The sequence below is a fragment of the Lepidothrix coronata genome, unplaced genomic scaffold (genome assembly GCF_001604755.1).
Source record: "Lepidothrix coronata isolate B3197 unplaced genomic scaffold, Lepidothrix_coronata-1.0 Scaffold186, whole genome shotgun sequence".
Lineage (NCBI taxonomy): Eukaryota > Metazoa > Chordata > Aves > Passeriformes > Pipridae > Lepidothrix > Lepidothrix coronata.
In genome coordinates this window covers 1411090-1425029 of record NW_016690366.1, presented here as the reverse complement: position 1 = coordinate 1425029, position 13940 = coordinate 1411090, and the positions used below count along the sequence as shown (strand labels likewise).

The following is a 13940-nucleotide window of genomic DNA, read 5'->3' as shown; positions in this document are numbered from 1 at the left end:
GCAAGGCTTCAGGCTGATGCTGCGAAGCCACAATGGAAGACTTAAACTCAACCAAGACGTGCCAATGTGTGTTCCACGACTGTCCTCAAGGCTGTTAGGCCAAATACCCATTGTCCCACTCCTAAATCTCTCAAGTTGCACTTTAACAGTTTCAAACAGCTCAAACTCGCTACAGGTATCACAGAATCACAGGAGTGGTTTGGGTTGCAAGGGACCTTAAAGTTTATCTCGTTCCACTGTCCCAGCTTGCTCCAAGCCCCGCCCAACCTGGCCTTGGACACTTCCAGGGATGGGGCAGCCACAGCTTCTCTGGGCAACCTGTACGAGCTGGAGCAGAGCACAGGGAAGGGGCGGGATGAGGCAAGGGCTTTTTGGTAGAGCCCAACTCTCACCTGCTGGCCGGCCAGCACTGGCGGCGGCGGCTGCCCCAGCGGGAGGGAGGCGACCGTGGTGGGCTGGACAACCGGGAACGGCATCGCCGGCTCCTGGTAGTGCTGGGGCACCACGGCGGGTGCCGCCGGCACCGCGGGGAGGACAGGCTGTGGAGAGAGAGCACGGCATCAGGGAGGGCACCGCCACCTCAGGGGCTCTGCAACCGCTCAGCACGAACACGGCCGCGCACAATTCGTCCGCTCGGTACTCGGGTCAAAACAGAGGGGAGAAAACTTCTCTGCAAGGGATGGAAATCTAAAAATGTGGAAAAAAAGTCAGTAAATGCCAAATAAATCAATGAAACCACACCGCATTTCTTTCTGGAAGCAAGAGTGCAGACCAGTAAAACCAGTGGAAGCACAGGGAGTGGGAACAGACCAGCAACAGCAACCGGGTAACGGTTTTATCTTTACAAATTTATCTACAAATTTATCTTCACAAAGTTTTTTTTTAATTTTATAATCTTCATCTTCCAAAAAAGCAGGTAATTTACTGGAAATGGATGCCAGGAAAATAAATGGAGAAATGAGAAACAAATTAAAACCATAGTTGAAGTGGAAAAAAATTAAAATAGAAATTCAGATCAGTTTTTAACAACATCAGGTCTCTACAACTTCAGCTCAAACAAAACAAATAAATTACACATAAACACTATGTCAGACTGAGGCTCATAGGCCTAAAAAACCCCTACTGCAGCTCCAGTTATGTGCTTGTCAACTTGGTCAATAATACCTAGTTACAGCAATTCTTCTTTTTTTTTTTTAATTGGAAAACAGAAGGTTTTTCATCAGACTTTGTTTCCTGTGTTTTTCGAGATTTACCAGACTCAGAACTCTTAACCTAAATTATCACAGGAAGAAAAAAACATGGCAGACCCACCAGAAAATAAAAAGTTAGAAGCAATATTTTGCTTGTGAATGAAAGATGTTGTCTTTTCAACCCTCAGTCAACAAGTTTAGGTTAAAATTACCAGAACCTATCAACAGAAAGAATGACAGAATGTGCTGCACAGCTTGACTTGACAATAAATTCTGCTCAAGGTGTGCTTTTGGAGTGTTACATTTAGAAGGGTTCATTTGGTGCTTTGAGTGAAGAAGAAATGAGGAAGGATTCATCCCATCCATTCCAGGAGATGTGTGCCCATAGGAAAAGTGCTTTCCACAGTAGAGGGAGCTGGCTACAGATGCCAAGGATGAATTTTTTACCTTCAAGTGAACAGAGTTGATGCATTTCCAAAATACAGTTTGGAATTTTTTGGCAACGTTTTGGAAAAATATACAGTAAAATCAGGGGAAATGAGGCACTTCCCAAGTGTGTAGGGTAAATCTGGAAAAAAACACTGTTCCTGGATTTAATTTTTTCTTCTCTTGATGCCTCTGGATTTTTTAGATTTTTAGCTTTTTGTAGATTTTAGAAGTAGTTGTGTAATGAATGTAGGTTTTAATGTACCTGTATAATTTGTCACCCTTTAGCACAGTAGTTTACACATACTCAACCCTTTTACCCCATTTCATATCAAACTTTCTAAATTCCTTTAGTTTGTTTAGACTTCTCTCAAGGCAGGCCTTCATTCTGTTTAAGAATGTTGCACCCCAGGCATCTACAAGAAGATACACCATAGTCAAAGCAACCTTCAAATCCTTAACCTTGGAGAAGCTCCAAGAGACTGTACGTACTGTGATGAAGAGGAAGATGAGGAAGAAGGGGTCCTGAGGGACCCCTGACTCAAGTTCCAGAGGGATATGCTGGGGGCAGAACTGGGAAGGATCTGGGGGGCGGAGAGATCTGGGATTGGATGGACAACACCATAAACTGTGGAACCCCTGGACACATGGGACAAACGTCTCTGTACTCCTGGTGGTTGAAGGCCTTCATTAAAGAACCAGTTCTACATCTTATCTCTACTAATAATTGCCTGGGGAGTCTATTTTTTTGCTCCCGTGATCTTTAAGGCATTGCTCTTAAGACCAGGAGGATGCAACCAACAAAAAAAATGAAGTACCACGTCATCACTGTCATTTTTACTGCTTGGGATGCTCCAGTCCCCAGCATGCACTGCTAGCTGGGATGGGACCGTGGAGGCTTCTCACAGAGGAGTCACAGGATGGTTCAGGTTGGTAGGGACCACTGAGGTCATCCAGTCCAATCTCCCCGCTCAAGCAGGTTTCCCATGAGCATGTTACTCAGGATTCTACTCAGACAGGCTTTGAGTATCTCCAGGGAAGGAGACTCCACCACCTCCCTGGGCAGCCGGTGCCAGTGCTCCTTGCTTCCTGGTCATCAGAGGATTCAGAAGGCAGAATGTTTTCTGCAACCCCTGCAGGTCTCATGGGGGAAGAACTGGTCCTTTGGCCAATTCTGACTTGTAAACATTCCCATAACAGAGCAGGTCTGAACACCTGCCACAGGGCCCCCTGCTCTGGGGAAGGGGCTAGAACACAGCATTTTCTGGGAGTCAGTTAACTGGGGAGTGAGAACTTCCAGCAGGCATTGAGGCTTCTGACGTGTTCTGGTCTTGGCCAGTCCAAAATGAGTGGTCTGGGCATGGCTGAGGAGAGTGGTGAGGACACATGAGCTCTGTAGAGCCTGCAGGACCCCAGTGCCACTGGAGGCCATGTGCCCGCTTCCTCTCCTCTCCCCCGCAGATCCGCGTCTTCCTCTCCGGGTTCCAGGGGAAGGGACGTGGCGCTGGGAATCACAGCCATGACGGGGTCACTGTGGCAGCAAGACGCAGTGTAAGGGTGGCCTGTCACACGTGAGGGGCACAGAGGCTGGATTGGGACACAGTCCTCCACAGCTCCCCAGGGACACAACGCGCTCGCCGGGAGCCTCTCACTGGAAGCACTCAGAGATCTCTGTTCACTTGCGTATGTTTGTCCTTGCACCAGCAACTCCATGAAGCACTTTTGGCCAAGGTCATAATGGGAGCAAGTGGGAACATCTGACAGGGCTGCCAGTGCCTGGTGTTGGAGCCCCAGTAAGGGACATACATCGCTGACTCCACATGAGGTCAAACCCACACCAAGAGCCCCAAAGGCAGGGACTGGATGACCCTGTAACCCTTGTCAGAGCTGGAAGGAACACCAGAGCCAGGGGGCTCTTGGAGCAGAAACACGGGACTACACCAACAGTGAGCAAAACAAAACAGTTTGCAACCACGTGCAGCAGATTAAAAATAAACACAGAATCATGGAATCACCGGAGTGTTTGGTTTGGAAGGGACCTAACAAACAACCTCATCCCACCCCCTGCCATGGGCAGAGACACCTTCCACTAGCCCAGGTTGCTCCAAGCCCTGTCCAACCTGGCCTTGGACACTTGCAGGGATGGGGCAGCCACAGCTTCTCTGGGCAACCTGTGCCAGGGCCTCACCACCCTCACAGAGAAGAATTTCTTCCCAATATCCCATCTAACCCTGCCCTCTGGCAGTTTAAAGCCATTTTCCCTTGTCCTGTCATTCCAGGCCCTTGTCCAAAGTCCCTCCACAGCTCTCTTGGAGCCCCTTTAGGCACCAGAAGGGGCTCTAGGGCTTCCCTAAAGCCTTCTCTCCTCCAGGCTGAACACCTCCAGTCCTCCCAGCCTGTCTCCAGAGCAGAGGGGCACCAGCCCTTGGAGCATCTTCATGGCCTCCTCTGGAACTGCTCCAACAGGCCCATGTCCTTCTTGTGCTTTGTGGCAAAGCCACTAACAGATTTCAGCATCAACAGATTGATAAGGAACTTTTTACTGAAAGCATGACAGCTGCCAGTGAAGCAGGATGGCAAATACCACGACTCAGGCACCATCACCCATTTCACATCCACCAGAAATGTATCACTGAGCAGGTCACCACCCACAGAGACGAGCGAGGAACACATAAAGAGAGTCCCGGAACCCGCACCCTCCAGAAACAAGAATATAAATGGTAATACTGAATATGACCCAGGATACAAAATGATCTGAAAAGAAAAGCTTTAGACTTACTGCTGAGGGCTGCTGGTAGTGCCCGAGCTGGGGCAGGCTGTGGGGCACGGGCTGGCTCTCGCTCAGGGGGGGGCTGTACACCCGCTGGATGGCCGGGGGCACTGCGTCGGGCAGGGACGAGTAGATGACACTTTGCTGGCTGCTCTGGGAGTCAGAATAAACAGTGGAGCCCTGGCCGCTGTCAAACGTGCTGTCAGCTGAAAGAACAGTTAATTTTTATTAAAAGCCCAACAACTCCAAACGTTCGAGTGACGACTTTAGAGCAAGGTCACCGTGGTTTATGCAATTAGTGTGGCCCTTTTGTTATATAAATAAATTATACAACACAAATGTTATTTTCTGCAAAAGGCACATACTGCTTCTCTTAAGCCAAAAGGCATCCCCATGGATTTCTGTGCACAGTGATATTTTAGGCACATTAATATTTCCTTTAAAGGGCATAAGGTTGACATTAAGAATTGCAGACGTCTATAGATTCTGTAGGATGAAAGGAGAGGTAATCCCAATTATCATGTTCAGAGCAGATCATGGGCTTTTTTAGAGTTCCATCTCCCAGGGATGGACTGACTTTAACACCTTTTTTTACTAGCAACACTGAAAATCACAAAATTCTTTATGCTGTATGACTTATTAGTCCAGCAAGTCATGTCCTGCTTGCGTGTAGAGCAGCACCTCAAGCTGAAGGTCAGACACAAAACCATATACAGGTTTCAGTGAGTTAAGACCACACTCTGTGGGAGTTTCTCATGGAGCATTTGCCCAGTGAACCTGTGGAATTGCACAGCTACGGGCACTGGGAGAGCACCAGGTCCTTTGTCCAGGGGAAATATTGGTATTACTGATTTAAAAATGTTTCTTCACGACTTTTAAAGCCTGTAAAGTACAGGTTCCCAGTTCTTCTTGAGCATAAGCTACTGCTTTCTTCACTTGAGAAAGGAAATGGGATAATCAGACTGCAGCTGGATGTATACAAAGGACAAACAGCTTCTAAGAGATTAAAAATTAAAAAATGAAAGAAAACTGCAATGCAGTTTAAAAAAATGGCTTAAGTTACAGCTAAGCTTAAACACCATTTCTTTTTCCAACACTTTCCATCGTCTCTTTTTTCCATATTCTAAATGAGGTTTTACTTATTTGGCTTTAAATAAAAAATTATTTTTAATAGCACCAGAGATGACATTTCTCTTCAGTACTTACAAACTATTCTCCCAACTGTTTGGGTTTTTTTCCAAAATTAAACTCCCCTCTCTATTTATTCAGTTCATTTCTGAAGAGCCAACGCAGCCCTTTCTCACGATGGGAATTCTGCTGCATAAACACTTGCCTTTTATTACAAACAATTATTCAGGACCTCAAAGGGGAAAAAAAAAAGTATGACAGTCAAGTGCTAAGGTAAAAGCTATGAGTCAGCCTCAGGATTTTATAGAACAACACACATTAAGTTATTAGTTTCCATTTTTACATTTGACCTCAGATTACATGAACAGGTGGCACTCTAATTTACAGAGGTCTTATGCTAAGAAAATGTTCAAATACTCTGATAGCAAATTGTCAAATCATACCAAGTGTTGGTTAAAAGTTGAGGAGGAATAGGAAATAAATTGGGGGGGTTATATTTAGTATAAAATTCTGCCAACTCATGTCCAGCAGAATCATGGGAAGCACAAATTGCCTTGTTGCACCACTGGAAACAAAAAGAGTCATAATTGCAGTGTTCCTCAAAGGAATTAGCATGAAATAAATATATGATCCAAAAAAATGAAATGAGCTCAATTTAGATTCAAATAAAAAGCTTTGTGAATACAGCAATATTGTGAGTGTTATGCAAATGTGGCTAAATATCTTGTAAAGACATTTTCCCTGTAGAGGCATGCGTGGATATTTCAGAATTCAAAGCAGACCTCTGTGTAGCCCTTTATACAACACCTGAATTAAAGCAGCAGCTGTGTCTTTGCTAAAGCTAATGCATCTTTAACTCAAATGTGCTTAAATACAAGCCCAGAACAGTAAAACAGAAACATTATGATAATTGTTTTGTAGGAAAATATGCATATCGGATTTTATCAGAAAAATTGGCTAGGAAAAAGGAAAAGAACTTTCATAAAATTTCAAATCTTCCAAGCAAAAAATCACAGAATCACAGAATGGTTTGGGCTGGAAGGGACTTTAAAGCTCATCTTGTTCCACCTCCTGCCATGGGCAGGGACACCTTCCACTAGACCAGGGTGCTCCAAACCCCGTCCAACCTGGCCTTGGACACTTCCAGGGATGGTGCAAAAATATCTGGCAATGTTTCCTTCAAGATGGTTAAAAGTACAAACAGATTTAGATTTCAGTACCAGAGCTCGAGTCAGTAACAAAGGTTAATTTTAGCGGCCAGAGTCAGGGCAGTTACTTTAGGAAAATAAAAGCACTCCCCCTTCCTTGTGCTGTGCTGTTTGCTGGGGGTAAATCTGACACTCAGAATCCAAACGAAGAAACAACAAGCTCTGCAAGCCAAACCAGGGAGTTTCCTAGCCAGAGATAGACCAAAATCAGTCCTTGGAATTAAACCAGGAGGCGTCCTTGAAATACCCCCGGGATCAGCCCCAGCTGCATGTCAAGGGCTGGCAGATCAGTGACCCCCTACTCTGATCTGCCACGGGGGAGCACAAACAGGTCCTGGCTTCAGGGCCATGAGCTCAGGGCAAAAGAGAGCATGGGGGAACAGAGTTAACCTCTGACCATGATCCAAAGACCCAACAGCAATTACAATGTCAGCCCACAGCTCTGGTGCTCCCAAGACCCCTGACCAAAACACAGCTGGCATTTCTCATAAAACAGGGAAATCTTAAATTACATCACGTAACATCCAGAGATGGATTTTTCTTCCTACCACAGACCTTTGCACAGCATCACAAAAAACTGCAAGACATTAGGAGTCACTTGAAAACACAAGAGCCTGCTGTGCCTTGGTTTCAGTAAGGTCTGGTTTGCAATGAACATCTCACAAGGTCAACATCATTTGAAAGAGCCACCAGTTGCTCTGACCAGTTTGAATCATACACATTCACAGAATCCCAAGTTGGAAGGAACCCACAAGGATCAGCAATCAGTTTGGTGCCAATTCGACTTCTGCAGGCTCTGAAATCGTGTTTTGCACGAACTTGATCCCACCACCTAGCACAGAAAACATGTAGCTTTTGTTTTAACCAGCAGGTTTCCTTGCCCTTCCATTTACAAATATGTTATGGTTTTGGCATTTATTGCTATTGAAGGAATGTATATAGAGATATCTGTATTATATAGTTTTCTTGAAACTTTAACAGAATATGTTGAGTTGGAAAGGACCCACAAGGATCATCCAGTCCAGCTCCTGGCCCTGAGAGCCTCCTATCTCTGAGAGCCACACCACATGCCTGAGAGGATCATCCAAACACTCCTTGAGCTCTGGCAGCCTTGAGGCTGTGCCCACTGCCCTGGGGAGCCTCTTTCAAAATTGTGATGTGTCTGTCCGGGACTCTTGCGTTTTTTGAGCTACTGTTCAAACCCACACACACCAGTTCCTCTCTCCCCCGAGCTGGGATCACTGTGGCTTTTTCCCCTGGAGATTCGTCACCGTGTGCCCACAAACCACGAGACTTACACGCGACGGAGGTGACGCTGGTGGGCAGGTTCTGCTGGAAGGGGTGCTGGTCCGCCTCCGGCTCCTCCGGCTCCGACAGGATGTGGTGCCCCGTGTGGGACAGGTACGTGACCTGCACCTGCTGCGCCTGCGGCGCCTTCAGCTTCTCCAGGCACTCCGAGTCCCGCCGCTCCTCTGACTGCATCCTCGGCCAGATCCGCTCTCTCCTCCACAGGATCAGTGCTACTCTGTCCCGTATGGACTTGGCAACTATCTTGAGATCGTTTTCATGGAAAAATCCCGAGTCAATCTACAGAGGAGGCACAGACTTAGCAAGGTCACGCGTGCATGGACGTGCACACACGTGTCACACACCTGTGCCACTGAAATCTCTTCCTAACAGAGAAAACATCAGTTTGAAACAATATGAATTTAAATAAATTTATTTCTCACGAGAACAGGAACTCGAGAGCTTGATGGGGTCTTTTTTTAATAAAACTTCTATCCCAAATGCATTAAAAAACCCAGTATGCAATTTCTAAGATATGAATAGGTATTGGCTCAATTTATTCACCACTTAACATCCATTGTGGAGAGCAAGTTTAATGGCAGATGGGTTCCCCTCTTTTTTTCTTGTTAACACTAAAAGAATAGTCAAAACAGGAAAAAGAATCTTTGAACAACGCAACTGGAGTGAATCAAACTACCCCTAAATCTGAATTTATTGCCTTAACCTTTCCAGCACACACAGTTTCCCAAATTACTCTGCCCGGCAGCACAGCAATCTCTGAGGGACAAGATGTTAACAGAATTATGTCTCAAATTAACTTCTCTTAAATAGTGAAGTCAGTCAGTATTGATTGACTTTTATAAACAAAAAGCCCATCAGTGAGTTCGATGCAGACTGTTCCCATTTGATGGAAAAGGGGACGAGGCTTCTCAGAACTCAACCGCTCGACAGATGAAATGGAAATTCATCTTTGTGCTACTTGTTCGCATAATCTCCTCCAGCACAGGGTATGAATTTTCACTTAATAATAACCTACCAGAGCTTTGTCTGCCCTCCCTACATTCTTAACATACATATTCAATGGATTTGGAAGCACTTGTATCCATGGGGGAGATCTAGAGGCTTTCCTGCTTTGCTCTTGTCCAAACATGAGGCATTTTCACAGCTTAAATTTTCACTGTTTAAAACTAATGGGGGTAAAGTAGCCTAAAACACAGGTTCATTTTAATGAAGATGTGCCACTTTACAGTCCCCACCAATTAGGAGAGCTGACTTCAGGCTCCAAACCCACCAGAACATTTCAAGTTCCTTTTAGCCACATCCTTTGGACAGGTGGGATCGCCCAACTACCAAAACCACATCAGTAATGATAAATAATTGCCTGTACTCAGGAGGTCTCCTGCATTCTTCTCTTCCACAGCACATAAAACAATAAACTGATGAAAGCACATGGCTTTGGTGTTCCACAACTGATACGGACTAGAAAAAGACATTTAGGAATAAATGTCCCTCTTTTCTGCCCCTGCAACAGCCTCAAGTTTGAAAGCATTTCAGGACACTCACTTAGGTAACTATTAATGCAGAACACAGGTTTTAAAATTATTTGGGAAAGGGTATAGTGTCACTGTAGTTTGGGCATGATCCCTGTAAATATACTTTTTACTAGAATCATTTCCTCTTCAAAACAAAACATCACAGCTGTGGACCAAGCAACTTACAGAACTTCAAAATGCCAGATATTTCCACCAATATTTAAATGCAAAATATAACAGTAGGTAACTGTACCAGAGCCACTTTTAAACTAAATAGTTCTGTAACAATACACTGCTGGAAAAATACTGGACCTACTGCAAACTAATGACAAGAAGACAAAGGAGCCTGAATTCCTCCCACTAAATTTGGAGCAGAAGGTGACGATTCCCAGCAGAGCAAGGCAGCATTACCAAAAAGAGTGCCTCCTGAGCAGGACAGGAGTGGTGATGACAACACTGTTAAATGGGAACCCTTGGGATTTAGATTATAATAGCATTTCTGCAAGCACAGGAAAGTTCAGACCTCGGCTCAGAGCTAACTGACTCTGAGCCTCCACGACGCTAGAACGGTGCAGTAAAGGCACCACTGAAATATGAGTTCAAGAACAACGTAGTGAAATTGGAACACAGATTCTCTAACAAAACTCCACAAGTTACGAAGACACAGAAACTCACCAAGTTAAACTTATCTGTTAAAAAATCCAAAGCTTATTCCTAACTGGGTGAATCTAGTTTCCTATCAATGTTTGGCGGTAGAGCGGCTGACCACAGACCTTCCTCATCTACATTCCTCCTAAGGAACACCATAGAAAAGATGGGAAAAGGAGTTTTGGAGAATTCAGTGCAGAAAGTTTTGTGACTGAACTTCTGAGCTCTTCTAATTTGTTTCAAGCTGCTGCCTGGAACTAAACAGATTCCAAACACATCCGAAGACATTCAACAGCCTACAGAAACTGGCAAAAGAGTTTGCAAAACATAAAAATGGACCAGACCTTTATGGTCCCTAAGCTATTTGAAATGTTATTTCAGGCCTCTGCTTTCATACAAGGCAAACAATATGTTTCAGTTATTAGTTCTTCCCCGTTTACCCCTTTCTTGCAGCATTCACTCCAAAATCAATGCGAAGTGCCTAAACTGGACACCTGGAATGGTTCAAGTGGAGTTGAACCAGACTTGTTCCTGCTGTCTTTTGAGACTTATGCACTACTTTATATATACACATTTTTGTCAGGAGAAGTTTATTTTACCATTTCTTGTGCAACATCATCAGGAGTTTCCTTCTCCAGATCAAAAGTAAACTCAATGGCTCCATTATCTTTGGGTTTTCCTTTCAGTTTCTTAGGATCTTCTACCCAGAGTCTTAAGGCAATAGAGGATTTCCTACCATGGTCTTCTTCTGCAAGTTCCACTCTTACCCCAGTATCTTCAGCAAAAAAGGCATGGCTTAATAAATCTTTAATTTCATATCTGCAAAGGATATAAAGAAGATTCAAATACTGCAAGTCAAGCAATTTCAGAAAGGTTTGTGACAAGAAATTGCTGTTAAAAGTGGAAACGTTTACAGTATGTTTGGTGTTCACCCATAATGAATTTGTGTTCCTTTTGAAAAGACATGGGATTTCCCATGTTACTGAAAATGAAAAGAAAGTGAAAAAATGACATTTCCATTTCTCAGAGCTTTAAAAACATTCATACACCACAAGAAATACACATACAGAAATGCAGACTATAGCTTTGCTCAACTTTTCTTGAGTACCTGAGCCTAAGGAGCACTAAAGAAGAGGTTCCCTCTAGGGAGTCAGTTGAGGTCCCTAAAAAGTGTATTTAGGAAAGACAGGAAGCACTGAGCACTAGAGAAACTGGCAGAGACCAGCGAAAGATCAGGTTTTAAACCTGAAGCTTGAAACAATGCACAACATGTCTCCATATCCAGAGGCCACTGAGGCCAACGGGATCTGCTACAACAGCTTGTGATGAACCTACATCGACCTTCACCACACTTGGTGCTCCAGGTAGAACCTTCCAAGGGAAATGTTATGGACTGCAGAGCCAGAAATTGCTACTGGAACACCCAGGCTCAGGCCCACAGCAATGCCTCCTGACCTTACCCTTTGGAGCTGAGAGGCTGAGAGACACCATAGCACTTGTCCTGACATTGTGTGCCAGGGAAGCAGGAAATCATTCATATTTCCATTCCCATTCTGTGCTTTCTCCTGCCCCAGAGAAAATCCACAAAGAACAAAACTCCGCAGACAGTTCTGAAATCCCTGCACACACATTACTTAATACAAAACTTGATTACTTGAAACAAACCTTTCTTCCTTATTTTTGCAGATGCACTCCCCAATTATCTCTTTAATTTCAGGATCAGTAACTTTCTCGAAGCTCGCTGGCTTTATACCCTAAAAGGATAGAGAAAAACAATTTAGTTTGAAAAAGAATTGCATTATATCTGTTAATTAAGCGTATTCTTCCTACATTGTACAGTTAATTCAACCCTTGGAGTAACTAATGCTTTAAAGTTGTTAGTCTTAATGCAAAACTGAGTTTAAGATTTAGGGCTACCATATTTCTAAGTACCACTGCACTTCAAAAGTAGTACACTAGTTTGCACGAGCTCAGTCACACACAGGGCAAGTATCCCTTTTTCTTTACCATCTTTTGCAAATTTTACCTTTATATCCTGTGGACTCTGAAGTGAATATTCAAGAAACAGTCAGTTTTAAATTTCAAAAATAACCATTTTCTGAAATGATTCCTTTTATGTTTTTGCCTTAAAACACTAAATGAATAAAGAGAAATAATCATGTTTTTTCTTCAGTTAACCAGTGCTGAGAATTAATCAAAATACCTTGGAATAGTCCATATTCCTGTTTCCCACAAACCTTTCGCTTTTCTATGACCCAAACACTCTCCAACACCCCAGTTCCCATAAAAAATTAAAAATCCACCCTAATAACAAAGCTGGAAAGCAGGAGAATATACCCAACAGCTCTGTGTTGCTCTTGAATTTCCCAGGATATTGTTAGAATCCCATTGGGAATGCATGGTAGAGCAGGTGCAGCCTATAAATCAAGTTAAATCTCTGCCAAATGTTAACATTTTTCTGGGAATAGTTCTAGTTTGGAACAGCAACCTATGAGCATGGCCTTTCAAGGAGAAAACCCAACTGCTCATTGCAAAAGAAAACCTGGAGAGGCAGAATCCATGTCCCCACACTGGGAGCTCAGCTCTGTAGGTGCAACAGGGATACTTTGCATTTCTTTAAGGTTAGCTGGGATTGTTTTAAGAAGATGGAGAGGATTTAAAAGGGATACACAAACACATTCCTAGGACAGTCACAGGTCAGCTCTCCCCACTGTCTAGTATTTTAGGACCAAGATTTTAACTCAGCATGATCCACCTCAGGGTACAGAGCCTGGACAAAATAACATATAATATAAAAATAACATATATCTTACCAACATAAGGACAGACTGTAGGAGAAGAGGTATGTGAGCTCTCAGCTAAGTAACAGTTCACACATTGTGTCATCATTCCGTACAGATATCCAAAATATACCAAAAAAACACCAATGGGGAACACCTGGGCAGCCAGCACAGATGTGGGGCTGGGTGTTCTCAGAACCCAGAGTGATAGTTTCTTCTGATTGCAGGCTGTGGACAGGGAGGAAGGGATGTTCCCCTAGGAACAGCCGTGGTTTCCAGCGATGCCACCTCAGCACTCTCCTGTCAAAGGATGTCAGAGCAACTACCAGCCCCCAGATGGGACACTGGTAACTCCTCCCATCCACAGAAAGTTTCCTGTGGATGCCTTCCACATTTATATTCAGCTACAGATGACACATGGCAACACAAGAAGTTATCCTTTATTTGTGACGTCCAGCTTTAAATCACAGGAGAATTGATTCCCTTTTAAAAACACATCAACATCTCCACCTACTAAACCAAGATGTATATATGGACGAAAATTTGACAAAATTAGTTTGAGAAGAGATTATGCAGTTAGATCCTACCACTTAAGGACCCAAGTATTTCCAATGAAGTCAATAAGCAGAACAAAAAGGAAACACAGTTTCCTTTATCTAAAAAACCCAGAATGTGATTAAGGACATAACTGAATGGGAATTGGACATTTAACTCCATTCAAATCCTTTTAAAGTTTCACCCTGGAATAACAGTAAATAATAGCTCATGCAGTGGCAGATAAGGAGCCCTGCAGAGTTGACTTTTGGCTCATCCAATGCTGCCTTGAATTAAAAAAAAAAAAAAAAAAAAAGTATTTCAAAGGTTTTCTGCAAGTAATTCACTGAATTAAGTCTTGAATAAAATCTATGGGTGAATTTCAGTGAGGGGCTGGCAGCTCTCTGAACATTTCTGAACATTTTGGCATCAGATTA

At 43.7% G+C, this 13940-nt stretch overlaps 1 protein-coding gene across 5 annotated transcripts in view; it reads right to left on the bottom strand.

Annotated features, from left to right (window-relative positions):
* Nucleotides 1-13940, bottom strand: part of WNK2 (WNK lysine deficient protein kinase 2) — a 120858-nt gene that overhangs the window by 52299 nt on the left and 54619 nt on the right. For all 5 annotated transcript variants that reach the window (XM_017830978.1, XM_017830980.1, XM_017830979.1 and 2 more), the window contains exons 5-9: nt 11855-11943; nt 10789-11008; nt 8021-8309; nt 4396-4592; nt 393-539 (exon numbers count right to left, since the gene is read on the bottom strand). In XM_017830978.1, coding sequence (XP_017686467.1) covers nt 393-539; nt 4396-4592; nt 8021-8309; nt 10789-11008; nt 11855-11943 — 942 coding nt within the window. The remainder of the gene's footprint in view (nt 1-392; nt 540-4395; nt 4593-8020; nt 8310-10788; nt 11009-11854; nt 11944-13940) is intronic.